Genomic DNA, 15,574 nt, shown 5'->3' on the forward strand with positions numbered 1-15,574 from the left:
AGGACAGAGAACGCAGCAGTTACAACTGAAATATGTGTGTGGAAAAACCTAAGCAGGAAAGATGTCAAGCCAGCTCCACTTGGGGAAATCAGGAAGTTTTAGACCTAATTATTCTTACCTTTCCACCTTTGCCTCGGGGTTCCGACTTTGTTTTGTGTACTTAAACACAGAGGGCACAAAATCAGGATTCTGGGAGTCCAGTGACGCCTCACCTGTAAATAGCCAGACACGCCACATTAGCCAAATAATACCAGCTAACGCTGCTTATCGGTTACTTTAGATATTAGTCTACATCTAAACCACGTATTCCAGTGAAACCAAAGAGTAGATAGATAACTTACCTGATATAAAAGGGGCACTGCAAACGCGAGCATTTTTGATCGTGTCCTCAGTCCAGTTTTCACCAATACGTTTGATGGCTTGCAACCCACAGGCGCCTCCGGTTGCTCTGAAATGGCCGTGACCCAGTCGGAATTCGGTAAAACTTCAGTCCGCTGTTGGTAGAGTAGCGATTCGTACAGCCAAACACACAACAACCGGACATTTTGATGCTGGTTATACTTCTGAATAAACTTTGTAATCTCCTCTTCCTCGTCTGAATCCGTGAATGAATGGGAGACTCGGGGGTAGCGTTTCACTTCCGTTGCCTAAATGCGCGCGCATATTTTTGGTGACGTAGGCTGTAAAAGGGTCTAAATAGGAAACTGGTATGACCGCTGCAGTAGAACCCGGAAGTCAGTGGACTACAGTTATGCACAGAGCCGATTGCTCTGTTCGCAAAGTCGCATAACAGATGTGCTTCACGTTATGACACTTTTCCCTGTTTTTGAATACGACATACTAAAGCCACAAAACAGGCGGAGGTTAGGGAGAACCTCACTTGCGAAGCTTCATAAATTTTCATGAAAAACAAAACCATATCTTATCTTTGATCAAAAGCTGTGTGATACAGTGAAACACAGGTGCACACTGATCCTGGTATTTTGGTATTTCCTTTGAACCCCTGCTCCTAAATGCCTTGAGATAACGCCATCAAAGGGGGCCCCACCTGTGGTGTGGTGGGACCAGTAGCGTACATGAATAGTTTTCAGTCGTATTACGTCAACCTATGATGAATGATCATAGAGTCATTCTCTTATTTGTTGTAATCGGTTTCATGAGTACAAAGCTGAAGTCACTGGGAGAGGGGGCTAATACTTATTTGTGGATGTTGATCAAAAGGAAATTGCATTACAAAACAAAGAAGGGGGACAATAGAAAACGAGCGCACTTTAACAGTCTATACCTTTTTTTGAAATAGAAACAAGGACGTGTATTTTGTTTTTGTTGTACTTGCAACAGATAAACTTGAGAATTGCACACGTTTACTTGTACTTTTAGACTAGCTGAATACTTTGTACGTCTGCAAAATGTAATAGCAATAATATAACGTGGTGTCATTTTGTACTTTAAATTAAACTTTGAATTCGTGAATATTGTACTTACAAGTGCATTTTAGTTCCCCCAACTCCAGTATACTTTTTATTCTTATTTAAATATACTTTTAAAATGTACTTAGAGTATACCTTTTTTTCTCTTTTTTTTTTTTGACAGGGAAGGCACACCGTTGAAGAATTGATCGTGAAGAAAATGTTTAGTTGAGAAAATCTTGGGGCTTACCTCTAAAGTTGGGTGGTGTATCAGTGACGATAATCCTTTTCCAGTAACAGCCATGGTCTACAGTTACCCTGCACACAAAAACACGTTTCTTAGGCCTGTCTTACCGTTAAATGTCAAGCTGATTTGTCCCACTTTCCAATTTCATCATCCCCTTCAACCTTTTTCGTCATATAATCTTTTTTTTTACTTTATTGTGACTTATAGTTTTCAGCATACTATGTTTTCATAGCATACTATGTTTTTCTTTTCATTTTCTTATTTACATAGTGTTGGTATAGCATCCCCTAAATGATTCATACGTAACACACGAGACAAGACAATGTATTTATGTGTGTGTTTGTCCTGTCGGGTGTGTAAAGTGTATGAAGTAGAGGAAACACCAACACTATGTCTTCAGAAAGGGGTTCATGGTGTGTCATGAGTCTCACAAAGCTTGGCGTCTCCCCAGTATTTGAAAAAGGCAGCACATGTGCATTTATTTATTTATTTATTTATTTATTTATTTATTTATTTATTTATTTATTTGTAGATCTGAAAGCTGTCCATTTCCATCATTGCTAATCCTCTAACTCTCCATGTTGGGCATTATTGATTGTTTCTATTTTGTAGTTGTAGGCGGTCCAGGTTTTAGCCAATTTCTACTGATATGTTTTTTAATGCTGTAATTCTGATAACTTCTCCTGGATCGCCACCTTGTTGTGGTGGAGAAACTTGCGTGTACCAATGATCCCAAGAGCTATGCCGTCCAGAGCTTGGCTCCTGGTAGGGTCACCCAGGGCAGATAGGTCAAGGAGGAGGTTCCAGACGGAGCGTGATCCAACAAAGATCCAACAAAGACCTCCCGGTCTCCAGGTCACAATGCCAGTGAAGGCAGATGAAGGCTGCAACAGAGGGTGGTCCCCAGTCGTCTTGGTTCTCCATACCATTGGACTCTGGCCACCCCCTGCCAAGGACCGTGTGGTGGCTGCAGGCACGTCAGCCACTCCACGTAAAAAGCTGTCACGCGCAGGCGTCCTCCCGCAAGGATACCCACAAAGACCCAGAAGGAGGACAGTCACACGTGACCCTGAGTGACCACTGATGAAGATGATGGTGATAATGATGATGAATTCCAATAAACCTTGATAGGTACCTTTTCAAGACATGGGGGAGTAATACTGAGAAGTAGGTAATAGGGATTCAATAATATTTCACCATGTGTGATCTTTGATACTGTGCATCTCTCTTCTTACCAGTATTCCTCTAGTCACACAAAACGGATACCTCTCCTACACTGCAGTTTCCCCAGCATTTTATTGTTTTAGTATATTTTTGGGCATATTCTTGAACCGCGATCTGTTCGAGCCAACACATGAAAATTATTTTGTTTTCCCCTGTGTACAGATGCTCCCTCTGGATCATTTCATGTTATTGATAACGGGGATGGTGCTAATAGTATAAAAAGTATCTGAAATGTAATGTAAAGACTAGTGCTTACCAACTTTAGGATGAGATTTAGTGAACTACTGCTCTTAATGATACGTCAAGTAATGATATTATCTTTAAAGCTGTGCTCCAAAAGGTGTTTTGTAGCCTCGCAGTCAGGCTAAAATCAACACCTGATCCAAGGCTGGTTCTGTCCAGGTGGCTGAGGGTAGCACAGTGTAGTTTTCTACTTTTAGATTGCCCCCCCCCCCCATCATACATGTCTCATCCAAAATCTCTTTGCATCCATGAAAGTTTAGGCATAATGGATGATTTGCAAGCAAATACAGCAGACAAGTTTAGACAAAGACCATGAAACCAGACCACCACCGTGCAATAACAACTGCTCATTTTTACACATGTCACACCAAAGGCATGGCCCTTGGCCAACCTGTTAAAGCATGCATCAGCTGTTCACGTGAATATGGCCTCGTTTAAAACAACCCCGAGTTTATGCTGCGTTTCAATGTAGTATTCCTGTTTTGGCACAAGGGGTCCTCAAATATCCACCCAAAATCCACCAGCCGGACTAGTTCATGGGTTTTTAGACTCGAGTTATGAACATCACCATGTCCAGGGTTAATGAGAGTAAACTTTTATTTATTCATTTAAAGTTTTATTCATTCATATATTTGTGTGTTTTTTTATAGCACATAGTGTAAAATGGTGGTCATACTCAGGCCTATGCCACATATCCAACAGTGTCAATATGCAATATTGCAATTTTTCTGGCGATTGTATAATGAAGGGCCGGGGACATTGTGCAGATGTGCGTGGAGTACATGTCCGGGCAATTTAATTGTCCCGCAGTTTGCAAGCAAAGTAACTTGAACAGAGATTTACAACAGATGTTCTTCGCGATCCAGTAGTTAGCCAATAGCGAGAGCGGCCACTTGAGGTGAGCCAATGGGAAGAGAGAAAATGTGGCCTCGGGGCGGGACATGGTTTCCTCTCCCTTGCCTTTAGTGCTGTTGGTACAGGTAGCGCAGTCCGCAGACATTGGACGCAGCTGCCTGCAACACGTCCGTGCGCGAGTGAGCCATCCGAGTCCTGCCCGCGGATAAAACCCCTTCGCTCCAGGCGAGACCTTCCCCGATTCCGCGGCTCGTCTCTGGATATGCTGTGTGGGCAAAAATGCTGAGTCGCAAGGTTTCGGGTTGTGGGACGATGATGAACGCAGACCGGGGCAGGGTCGGAGAGAGGCTTCAGGCGGCTCTGGCCGGGCTGCAGGAGTTGCATCTGCTCCGAGAGAAACAAAGCGACATGGTGAGTTGGGCGCTGCGAATGGACCGGACCGAGCCGATGTCCGCCGTCCGGACCAGCGCGGATCACAAGCCGGTGATGGAGACCGAGGAGGAGCGCCTGGAGGCGACGCTGACAGCACTGAAACAGCAATTGGTAGGATATTTTTTATTTATTTTTTTTGTTTTGGCATGAGCTATACCAAAATTATCGCACTGGTCAGTTACCATGTCTTCGTTTGAATTAAGTCACTGTTTGGTGTATAAATGAACACACTATTTGGTGTATAAATGAACACACTATTTGGTGTATAAATGAACTTTGTTTGTGTGTCTGGGCCTTGTTTTCTTTTCTACCACAATTCTGCCGTCAGCCTCAACTGCCTGCATTAAGCCAAAGATCACTGCCAGCAGCTTGTATGCTCTCAGCAGGGGGTAGGAAGCAGGATAAATGTCATAAATCAAGGTTCACGGCTGGACCACGGGACTCTTTGTGTGTGTGTGTGTGTGTGTGTGTGTGTGTGTGTGTGTGTGTGTGTGTGTGTGTGTGTTGCAGTAGGGGGGGGGTGGCTCAATCATTAACCGCTTTAATGTAAGTGGAAATATACTCTTAGTAATTGGCTTTAGATTCAACCTTATGTTTTCTTGAAGGTGGACGTTAGACTCATTTTTGGCTGACACGATCACGTTAGGACTCTAAACTTGAGGAGGCCACTGAGTGGAGGTAAAAGCTGGCTGTGTGGAGTTGCAGTGACGAATCATGCAAAATAATCGTACACAAAAAAAGAAGTGTAGGGATACGATAGTACTCTTGACTTCCACTATAACTGCAACACTGACGTCAAAACAAATGTGCATCCAATGGTGAAATGTGAATTATAAAGGTTTCCTTGTTTGAGCTAACACATGACAGTGTTCTTAAATCATGTAACTGTAATCCCTAGCCACCCACTAGAATTCTTCCAAGGAAAAGCAAACCAGCAGCTGGCTGTGGAGACAAGATTCTCAAACTTTATTAATATGAAACAATTCCTGCATCCCATTTTGTCAGAGGCCCCGGCTCAGAGATGAAGCCCCATTTGATTAAATATAACCGTTTGCAGTAAGAAGAAAAATAATATGCACTTTTTTTTTTAGACAACTTCTCCTCAACAACCTCTGCTGGTCCTCAGCCCTTACTCTGAGTACCAGTGCTATGACTGTTGTAAAAGTATTGCCCAGCCCTAGCTGCTAAAGCAAACACTGTTATCCACCCCATCCCCCTTCAACCCTTCCTCCCTTGCTCGCTTACACAATGGCCAGGCCCTCTCTGTGGGGGAGAAATGAGTTATCCACAACTGCCCCTTCCAGGCTCCCCTAGGTCCTCCAGGGGTTAATTATCAGCCGTGCTCTGTTTTGTTTTGCAGTTGGGTGTACATTAGAACATCCTTGATCCAAATGCCAGACTTCAGACTCCTTGTTAACAAAATGTACAGCAATGCCTGCGAGTAGTTTAATGCTTGTACAGCTGCTTGACTTTCCTTGTTGACATGTGATGCAGTTAGTGTTGAAGGCCCACGTATGACTGTGGAGAGTATTATGGATGCATAATGCAAATTGTTTTTATTTTTTTGACAACTTGTCTCCCTGAGAAGTTTTAAGTAAATAAGATCTGTATGTGGATTACCCAGATTATACAATATTTGGTAAGAACATTTTGTGGTAATCTGTCCTCAGACAAGTAAGATTCTCTTAGTGTTAATGTAGGAGAAGTTTGAACGTGTGTGTGATGTCTGTTTTTCAGTCTCGTCTACGGCGGCAAGATGTTGGACTTAAGACCCACTTGCAGCAGCTTGACCAACAGATCAGTGAGCTGAAGTTGGATGTGAGCAAAGCCTCCGCAGAGCAGCTGGAGAGTGATAGCAGACCAAGCTCAGGTTAAAAGATATGCTCATACACACACATTTTTCTTAACTTGTGTGGACCCTCGTTGACTACATTCATTCCCTAGCCCCTAACCCTATTCTCAACCATCAGAACTACATGATTAACCTCAACCCTTACCTGAACTTTAGTCTAATCCTAATTCTAACCTTAAACCCAAGATCCAAATCCTAACCTTGAAATAGTCCCTTGAAGGACTGAGGACCAGCCAAATGGCCACACTTTATAAAAATGTCCCCACTCTCATGGTTAAAAACTTAGATTGTTCCTAGTATATTTAGCTGAATACATACACACAAACACACAATATGCACAATATTAAAGTATTTAAGCCTGGCCTTTCAGCTCTAATCCTCTCTTTAGGTTTCTATGAGCTCAGCGATGGTGGCTCTTGCTCCCTGTCCAACTCCTGCACCTCTGTGTACAGTGAGTGCCTGTCTTCCTCCTCCCAAACCAGCCTTCTCATCTCTCCCACAAGCCTCGCAACATCCAGTACCATTAGCCCCCCGGCGCCAGCTGACGTGTGCCGCCGGCGCTCTACTGATGAGAGTGCCACCCAGCCCAACCTCCCACGAGCTACGGGCCTGCATCTGGGCAGTAGCAGGATTCGAGCAGGTGCCGCAGGCACTGAGCGAGCACGGCCAAGACCTGTGTCAACAGGTAAGCAGCAGGGTCAGTTTTACGTCTAAACTGAAGTTTTCTTTGTTTTATTTAGGAGTGACACATGGCACTGTGGGATGACAGTTGCCAAGGACATCTTTCCCATTCTGGTATAAAAGATTTTGAACAGTACACAGTTTATGAAATTTATAAGATATACATGAGAACCCTGCAAAGTTGTTTATTCTCTTTTTTTGGGGGGGGGGGTTATTGAAACTACTGTCACTATCTCAACAAGGCATAACATGCCAAGATCATTCCATCTATAGTGGACTATTGAACTAATATCTGAATGAATAACTTTAGATGGTGAATGAGTGAATTTATGTGGAAATGGGTATTAATTGTATGTTGCTTTATGTGTTCACCAGGTGATTTAGATAGGATGATGACTCCAGGACTCAGCTGCTACAAGTCAGTGGATGGGAAGAAATCCTCAATGTGCACCAACTTCAGGAATTACACAGTGGAATCCAAGTTCCAGAGCAGCCTGATATCCCGCAGCGGGACGGAGGTGTATAATTACCCTAGCCCCCTGCATGCTGTGGCTCTCCAGAGCCCCATCTTTATCCATGGTGAGGAACCAGCCAGTCCTGGACTTCCTGAGGGCCAAGAACTCCCAGCAGAAACTGTCCCAATCACCGACATCCTCCAGAGGGGACAAGTGATGAGTGACCCCATGTCTCTGTATTACATTGACAAGATTCTGCAGCGTAGCATCAACAAGATCAACATGCAGAGTGAGGCAGGGAGAGAGACTCTGGATCTACACAGTGACTTTTACAGAGTGCCTGGTGAAGTTGGAGCAGTGAGTCCTGATGTGCCTCAGGTACCATTATCTTCTCTGCAGTCAACACATACCCAGACTTCTGACATTATCCCCCCAGATGGTGACAGGAAGAGACAGTGCATCATTTACTCGAGCCAGGAGCAAGTGAATCACACAAACCAAAGCCTGTCAATAAAAGCTCCAGAAGCTTCTTACCGCTACTCTTATCCTGCTGCCACAAGAGACTGCGTCCCTAGTGAAGTTATCGTCTCTGCTATGGAAAACCTTGACAAGGACCAAGAAGATCACAGCACTGTTGTGAGAACGCATTTAAAGAAAAGACCCACCAATGTCCCAGTGTCAAGAGTGTCTGAGAGGAAGGCCCTCGGGCAAAGGCCAGTTATGGGCCACAGCTCAGGCACAGAAGAGAGTCAAGGCTTTGATGTCCAAGCAGGCCACACAGCTCCTCCGGATTTTGTCCATGCCAAATTTGTCCCCGCTGGGTCTCAGCGAGTCAAGGTGAGACAGGCTGACCGCAAGACCAAGGCTGTGAAGCTGAGAAGAAGAAGCTGTGAGAGGCCTCGGGCGCTGAGGCACCAGCAGGGTTACTCCTCCAGTGAAAGAAACAGAGTGGCCAATAGTGGAGCAAATGGAGAGAGAGAATTAAAAAGATTGGGAAAGGGAAAGATGACCCAGAAACTGACCACCTGTCTGGGAGAAGTCAGCTCAGACTCCAGCCTGTGTGGCCCAGGACTGGTGTGCACCCATAAGGTCCACCCGAAGCCATATCCCATCCCTGCTATCACCAAGTCCAGCAGAAACCGAAAGGCCCCATGTGTGGAGTATGATCAGTCCACAGAACAGAGGAGTAGGAGGCAGGGGGCTGGAAAGTGGCCAGCCGATGTGGAGATGTTCCAAACTGCATGTGTTCAGCATCAAAGGTCCAGAGAGCCCTTTATACAGGCTGCTGGGAGGAGGCAGGTGGTCCGCAGTGTGAATGGCAGGCCATATTCAGGCCAGCGGTTGGGACCCCCTCAAGCCCTCCAGCCCACCATGTTGTCTTCTTCTTTCTTGCACAGCCTAAATGCCAGGTATCCCCCTGCTCCCTTTCCCATGTCTAGCCACTACCCATCCAGATGCGAGTCTGAATACTCAGCCGAATGTGCCTCCCTGTTTCACTCCACCATCGCCGAGAGCAGTGAGGGTGAGCTGAGTGATAACACCACCAACCGCTTCGGGGACAGCGAGTCCAACCATAGCTTCCAGTCCTTCTCCAACTCTGACAGTAGTCTGTCCTTAGACGAGGGAGAGCAGGTGGACAGTTATGAGGGTGAGGGGGGTCCGGAGTGGGCTGACGCTGCACAGGGGCCCACCGCTACTGGACGCCCCCTTCAGCAACTCCCTCACCCTGAACCGCCAGCCTGCCGCATCAAAGCCTCTCGAGCCCTGAAGAAGAAGATCCGTAGGTTCCAACCTGCCGCTTTGAAGGTCATGACCCTGGTGTAGCCGAGTTCTCTCAGGCAGCATGAGAGCCATAGCTAAACAAACGGCAACAAAAAGGAAAACCTGAGAACTGTGGGAAATGCTGTCAATACTTTATAGAGATGTTGCACCTGCTCTTTTAGTAAAATCAGATTTTAATCTCCAGTTGTACACAAACAAACCCTTGTAATATGGGTCTCCATGATCAAGCAGTTGACAAATATGACAAATTTGTATTTGAACAGAACTGATATTTTGCTCTAACTGCTCTTTTTGTTATAGAAGGAAGATTAAGGATATGGAATAGTTTAAAACAGGACTCAAGACATTGGTACTCAATTGTATTAATCTGTAAATATCTCTTGTAACTGAAGATGATTTGCAGCTGTAAACTGTGAGGTTTAATTAATTATCTGAAAACTTCGAGGGTGAAATTGTTCTTCAATTTGTATGTATGTGTAGAAATATAATCTTTTTTTTAAATATCAAATGTAATCATCTTTTTTTTTTAAACAAATGTTTTTCTTTTTCTTCATTTTGCAAGTGCGCATTGTCTTTAACTATGCATATCTTTCAAAATAAAATGCTATTTAATGTATGTTCTGGCATTTGGCTTAGTTTTTACATACATCGTTTATTCTTTTCTAATATCAAGATCGCCAACAATCACATCTCTGTACCTACTGCAATACCAGTTGTCGTATATCCTTCCAGCAACTATTTATTGAAATTGCTTTGTGCTGTTGAAATATATGATGAATTGATATATAATGCACTGCAAACTAAAAATAAATACAAATTAAAGATGAATAGCTTGAACCACAACTGATCTGGTTTCCCAATTCCGCTAAACTGTTGGTTTAGTGAGTTATGGGCCTAATACGAAACAGACCACGATTTTTAAATGCACGTTGCTACTGAAATATATTCATGCATTTTACAGAAGGGTCAACTCAGACTAGGCAGACTCAACTGTTATTAAGCGAAGGAGTCCTAAATCACATATTCTCCAGCACAAGATTTTTCCTTATAGAGAATGAGGTTGTCGAAACGAGCTCAGGTTTCTGTGGGGGGACTGGAGGTTTAAGAGAAGTTAAGCTAGATGGCAGGAGGCACATGAGATTTAATAGGAATGACAGACGATAAGAGGCTCCTCATTTCGGAGCTGTCATGAGGAGATTAGACAGTGGGCAGCTGCACAGAATCAACCCAATAATCTCGTTTCCAAAATCTGCCCTGGTATCCTTCCATTAAAATTCTTGTATTTTTAATGGCGGGGTGAAGAAACGGTTCCACACCAACTATTTATCCTCTATTCATTTGTAGTAGCATGTTTTTTCCCCATCAGGGAGTCGCTGTGACCTTAAGGTTCCTGTGTAAGAAGCTTATGGGGCTGACAAATGTTTTCAGCATTTCATCAAATTTTACTTTGAAGCTGATTCCCCTGCAGATCTCATCATTGTAGCAACTATGTTTTTTAAGACTGTTGAATCTTTCCGTGAGTTTCTTCTGCTTCTTTTACACAGGAGATGTCCGACTCACTTTCAAAGAGGAGAACCCATAATGCTTTGGGGGGGGGGGGGAACTGACCGAAGGGCATTTGCAACTTCACTTGCGTTCTCCTCTCTACTCATCCATGTCATTAACGTCATCAAAGATAGCGTTCTAAATTTGGTAAGTTGTGCCACTAACTACAATTGGGTCCGCTATTTTCTTCGATTCGTTGATCCATCTGACCTCTGAACCTTCGATGAGTGAGGCAGGCAGTGACTGGAAGGATTAGCGTTTTTTTTTTCCCAGCGAGGCTCAGAAGGAGCACAAAAGGCATTGGACGTGTGTTTGATGTAGAATAGAGCAGGACCATGTTGGCTTGACCTTGTGCTTTTGCTGAACTCTCCAGCTGTAGGGCAGGCTCATCTCAGAGGGCATGGTCCCCCTCAAAGGAGAGGTCGGGGGCCTTTTTTGCAGCACGGCTATATAAAGCTGGTTTGTCTTTGTGTCTCTCCATGTTAAGTATGTCCGTCATTCAGTTTGCTTGACCACTTGTTTGCTTGAGGCTGTTGGACTCTGGAAATGAAAGGGAGTTTAACCGTCCAATGCTAGTCATGCGCCCCCCTTTTTTTACTTTTTTTTCTTTATCAGATGATTCAAATATGTAGTCTTCACAGAAACAGTGCTTTGACTGTGTAATCACATGCTGTGTCTTACCCAAGTTTAATTGAGCAAAGGAGAGAAAGCCCCGGGGTTCATGTTTATTCACAGGTGCACAAGTGTACACCTGCGAATAAAATTCATTTGGAGGTGAGGAGAATGAGAGTGGGGCATGCCTGCACAGAGCTCTCCCCACGGGTGGTTGTCAAGGTATACCAAAGGGTATATATCACAGATGTCAAGTGGATTCTCATTATATTGATTACGGCTCAAGAGATATGACACCTCAAGCACAGAAACACACAGGGAAATGCACCATCATCCAAACGGATGACATGCTTGTAGCTGATGCTACACCTGCTGCCAAACGGTCTGGACCGTGGTCCTCTAACAAGGACAACAAGATGGTGACTTAAACAGATGGTTTTTGTTTGTTTTTGTTTTTTATTTTGAGATACTTTATTGATCCCTGTACGGAACGTATGCTCTGCATTTAACCCATCCTAGCTGTGTAGCTGGGAGCAGCGGGCAGCCACTGTGGAGCACCCGGGGACCAACTCCAGTTCGTCTTGGCATGCCTTGGTCAAGGGCACAGACAGGAGTATTAACCCTAACATGCATGTCTTTTTGATGGTGGGGGAAACCAGAGCACTCGGAGAAAATCCACTGCAGACACAGCGAGAACATGCAAATTCCACACAGAGGACGACCTGGGATGATCCCAAGGTTGGACAACCCCGGGGTTCAAATCCAGGACCTTCTTGCTGTGAGGCAACAGCGCTAGCCACTGTGCCGCCATGTGCCATTGTAGATTCATATTTATGTTTGTAGTGTACCTGCCGTTTCTCACAATTCTCTTCTCTTCTGGTCAGTAAAGAATAATTCTGGTGCAAACATGCAACAGTTTTATATATATATATATATATATAGTATATCCTACTGGCAAACGATTAATGAATGCAAGTGCAAGGTAGGGCCACATCCCATAAGATGATCAGGGCATCGGGTGAGTGTCTTCATTTCCTCACCACCATTCTTTATAGTCTGTCTCTCTAAATTAGCCTGCAACAGGACATGCTTGTCCATGTCCAGTGAGATATAAATAGGGGGATGTGTCATGCCGAACTACTCAATAGCCCGGGCCAGGTAATGCAGAGGGAGCATGCCAGTGAGCAGCTGCCTTTGACAGTGATCTCATTACAAATTGCTCATTTGGCTGTTGGACACGGCTTTTGCTCTTCTGACCCTCTGATCAGAGGCCAAACTTCATCAAAGAATGCTTACCCAACCCACATTTCCAGCAAGCTGCTTCAGGCTTTGTGAAACTTTTGATGGCCATGCAATCAAATTAAAAGGAAATACTTGCTTTTATTAAAATAATCCAAGATGTCTCACTTTTAAGATATGCATCGACATTACCCCGTTTTCTCTGGCAAGGCTTCAGCCAACAATATCAAACGCAGCCTTATTCTACCATTTTAGCAACTCTGTGGCAATACGCCATCCTCAAAATAAGAAAAACATAGCAAACAAATGAAAGACACGGGGGTAAAAGAAGCAAGAACAACAAAGGCTGTACCACAGACAGGCGCTAATTAAAGTTGACTCGGTTGAGATTAGGTCTCTGGTGGGGAAGCGGGAGGGGGTCTCCTCTTACACCTGCATGAGGTAATCTCAAAGCCAAACGTGGGCCTGCCCATCCCAGTCTGGCCCCCAGGGGTTCCTTCGCAATGCATAGCATAATTTAGCTCTCTAAACAATTCTTATATTTGCATTTTTTTTTTTTTAAAATACCCAATCTTTAACTTGTATTTCCTTTTGTGTTAATACTGAGACTTGCACATTATCCCAACTGATTTGAAAGACATCCAATTTATCTTGCAGTTCTATTGCAGTTTCTTGTCCCTGTGTCTTCACCTTGTGGTATTTTGTCGCTGGATGGTCTTGTTGATTTCCTCTATACCAAGAAAATAAGAGACTGTGTACCATCCCAGATGTGGAAACTAGACGTAAAATACCGGGCCTCGCCAAGAAGACATGGATTTACCATGTTGACAAGTGGGAGCTCAGAAATTTATTACCATCCTGATGAGAGGAGCTTTCCTCTGCTACCCACAATGCACCCCTGGACGCACTGAGAAGGCCATGCTTTCCCATTCCTAAGAAGCAAGGAGGATTAATCTAATTTGACATGGGGTACAACATACATAATCATCCAAACATTATTTGGCAACAGTCGAACTCAGTATCTGGAACATTCAGTTGACACAGCTCTCCATAAGCATATTGATTCAAAGTTTGCCAAAGAGACCTCTAAAGTTGTATCATGGAAGTAAAAGCCTCTCGAAGGCCTATTTGAAATCTAGGTCTGTGTCAAGGCCTAGATTCCAATTCCTTACTGACACAGCAGCAGATGGAAAACAAGGACACATAGTGGCACAACTCTTTTCTCAAAATTGTTTCATAGTGACAGATTTTCAGTACATTCACTGCCTGTTGTCCCATACATGTACTACACACACATTTTCATCACTCATCTAAGTGACCTCTTCAGTCTTAACTGACTGCAGGTATCCCCACCCTTATAAACATTACAGTGACATAACGACGCAAAACAACGATCAGTTTCATATGCAAATTACCGTGACCATTAGCTAGAGTTACAATATCTAGGGAAGGGGAGAAATCCCACATTGAACAGGCCCTGGTTAAGTGTGGTTATCCTAACTGGACATTTGTCAAAGCCAGGAAGACGCCCAAACAGTGCACCAGCCAATCAAAGAGAGGAGAAGGACCACAGCTGCCTAAGCGGAAACCAGTGGTGATTCCGTATGTGGTGGGAGTGTTGGAAAAGTTGAGACGTGTATTTTCCAAACACCGCATCTCGATTACTTTCAAACCCCTAAACACACTGCGCCAGAAATTGGTCCACCGCAAGGATCGGGTCCCCCAGCACAAACAGAGCAATATATTGTGTGCTGTTAAGTGCCAGAAGGATTGTCGTGACTTGTACATTGGGGAAACTAAACAGATTGCTGGCCAAGAGGATAGCAAAATACATGAGAGCTAACACGTCAGGCCAGGACTCCACAGTCTGGGGCCACTCTTTCAAGGATGAGGATGTGCACATCCTTGATAGAGAGGAGCGCTGGTTTGAACAGGGAGTCAAAGAGGCCATCTATGTGAAGAGGGAATGACCATCCCTGAACCGGGGGGGCTAAGAGTACACCTGTCACCATCTTACAATGCTGTGATTGCAAACATTACCCAATCATCTGTGAATAGTCCACATTGCCATTGTAACGCTAGCCAACGGTCACAGCCATTTGCATATTGTTGTTTTCGGTCATTATGCCACTGTATTGTTTATAAGGGTGGGGATACCTGCAGTCAGTTGAGCCTGAAGAGGTCACTTAGATAAGTTAGGAAACGTTTCTGTCAATAAATGTTGTGTTCAGATGAGCTGATCCAACTTTCTGTGAATCCTTAACAGTGGTTTGTAATTGGAATTAGTGCACATTTTCAATTGATTAGATAACATTACATGCTATTTACATGAAATCCTGACTAGATGCTTTGCTTTTGCACCAGTTCACCTGAGCTAAAATTAGCTCGTATGAATCATGTATTTTAGCAAACCAACAACCTAGAAAAGCAAGCTGACAAATTAGAAACAGTTAAGAACTTTTATCAAAAGACTGATTGAGTGTGACAGAGCACGTCTCGCTAGCATCTCTATTGACGGTGTTTCTGTGAAGTCCTACCTCTAATGAAACCAGTGGCAAAACCAAGTGATAGAATAGAAGGAGAGGCTTATTTTCTTACCAGTGAGCATTGAAAAATAGCAAAATCTTGAAGTTCTTACAACAGCATAAATTTGCAGATGCACTCACTCACAGACATTTTGTAGGTGTTGCAAGCTGCCAAATCTACACAGATGACACAGCTAAACGTGAGACTAAATGTCTGTTTGTGAGTGAGTTCGAAGTCAGATTCACGACGTGTTCAGCATCAAAAAATCTCATCATCTATGATTTCATGAACAGTGTAGATTCTGCATGAAAAAGTTGGATAGATTTACTCAGTAGATGTGAACAATGTACAGCTGTCTCTGGGTCTACCGTTAAGATTTTTTCTTCTATTAAAGCATGGGGGAAGGGAAGGACACTATAAGAGCGTTTGTGGTTTGTGAATTAGCTTTTGTCCCTTTGCTTACTGTACATAT

The 15,574-nt window shown here is 43.9% G+C and overlaps 1 protein-coding gene across 1 annotated transcript; it reads left to right on the plus strand.

Moving 5' to 3' along the window:
- Positions 1-4,135: 4,135 nt before the first annotated feature.
- dact2 (dishevelled-binding antagonist of beta-catenin 2) lies at positions 4,136-9,796 on the plus strand. Its single transcript, XM_056292224.1, has 4 exons — positions 4,136-4,521; positions 6,148-6,280; positions 6,651-6,947; positions 7,319-9,796. Exons 1-4 carry the CDS (start codon positions 4,258-4,260, stop codon positions 9,220-9,222), a joined length of 2,598 nt encoding a protein of 865 aa, XP_056148199.1. The 5' UTR covers positions 4,136-4,257; the 3' UTR covers positions 9,223-9,796.
- The last annotated feature ends 5,778 nt before the right edge of the window (positions 9,797-15,574 follow it).

Source organism: Lampris incognitus, chromosome 13 (genome assembly GCF_029633865.1).
Source record: "Lampris incognitus isolate fLamInc1 chromosome 13, fLamInc1.hap2, whole genome shotgun sequence".
NCBI lineage: Eukaryota > Metazoa > Chordata > Actinopteri > Lampriformes > Lampridae > Lampris > Lampris incognitus.

Bases quoted from the DNA above. Each gene is read 5' to 3' on its own strand.
- dact2 (XM_056292224.1), top strand. From the start codon at position 4,258: ATGCTGAGTCGCAAGGTTTCGGGTTGTGGGACGATGATGAACGCAGAC. The intron at 4,522-6,147 runs GTAGGATATTTT...TCTGTTTTTCAG, and splicing joins CAGCACTGAAACAGCAATTG to TCTCGTCTACGGCGGCAAGA. The intron at 6,948-7,318 runs GTAAGCAGCAGG...TGTGTTCACCAG, and splicing joins GCCAAGACCTGTGTCAACAG to GTGATTTAGATAGGATGATG.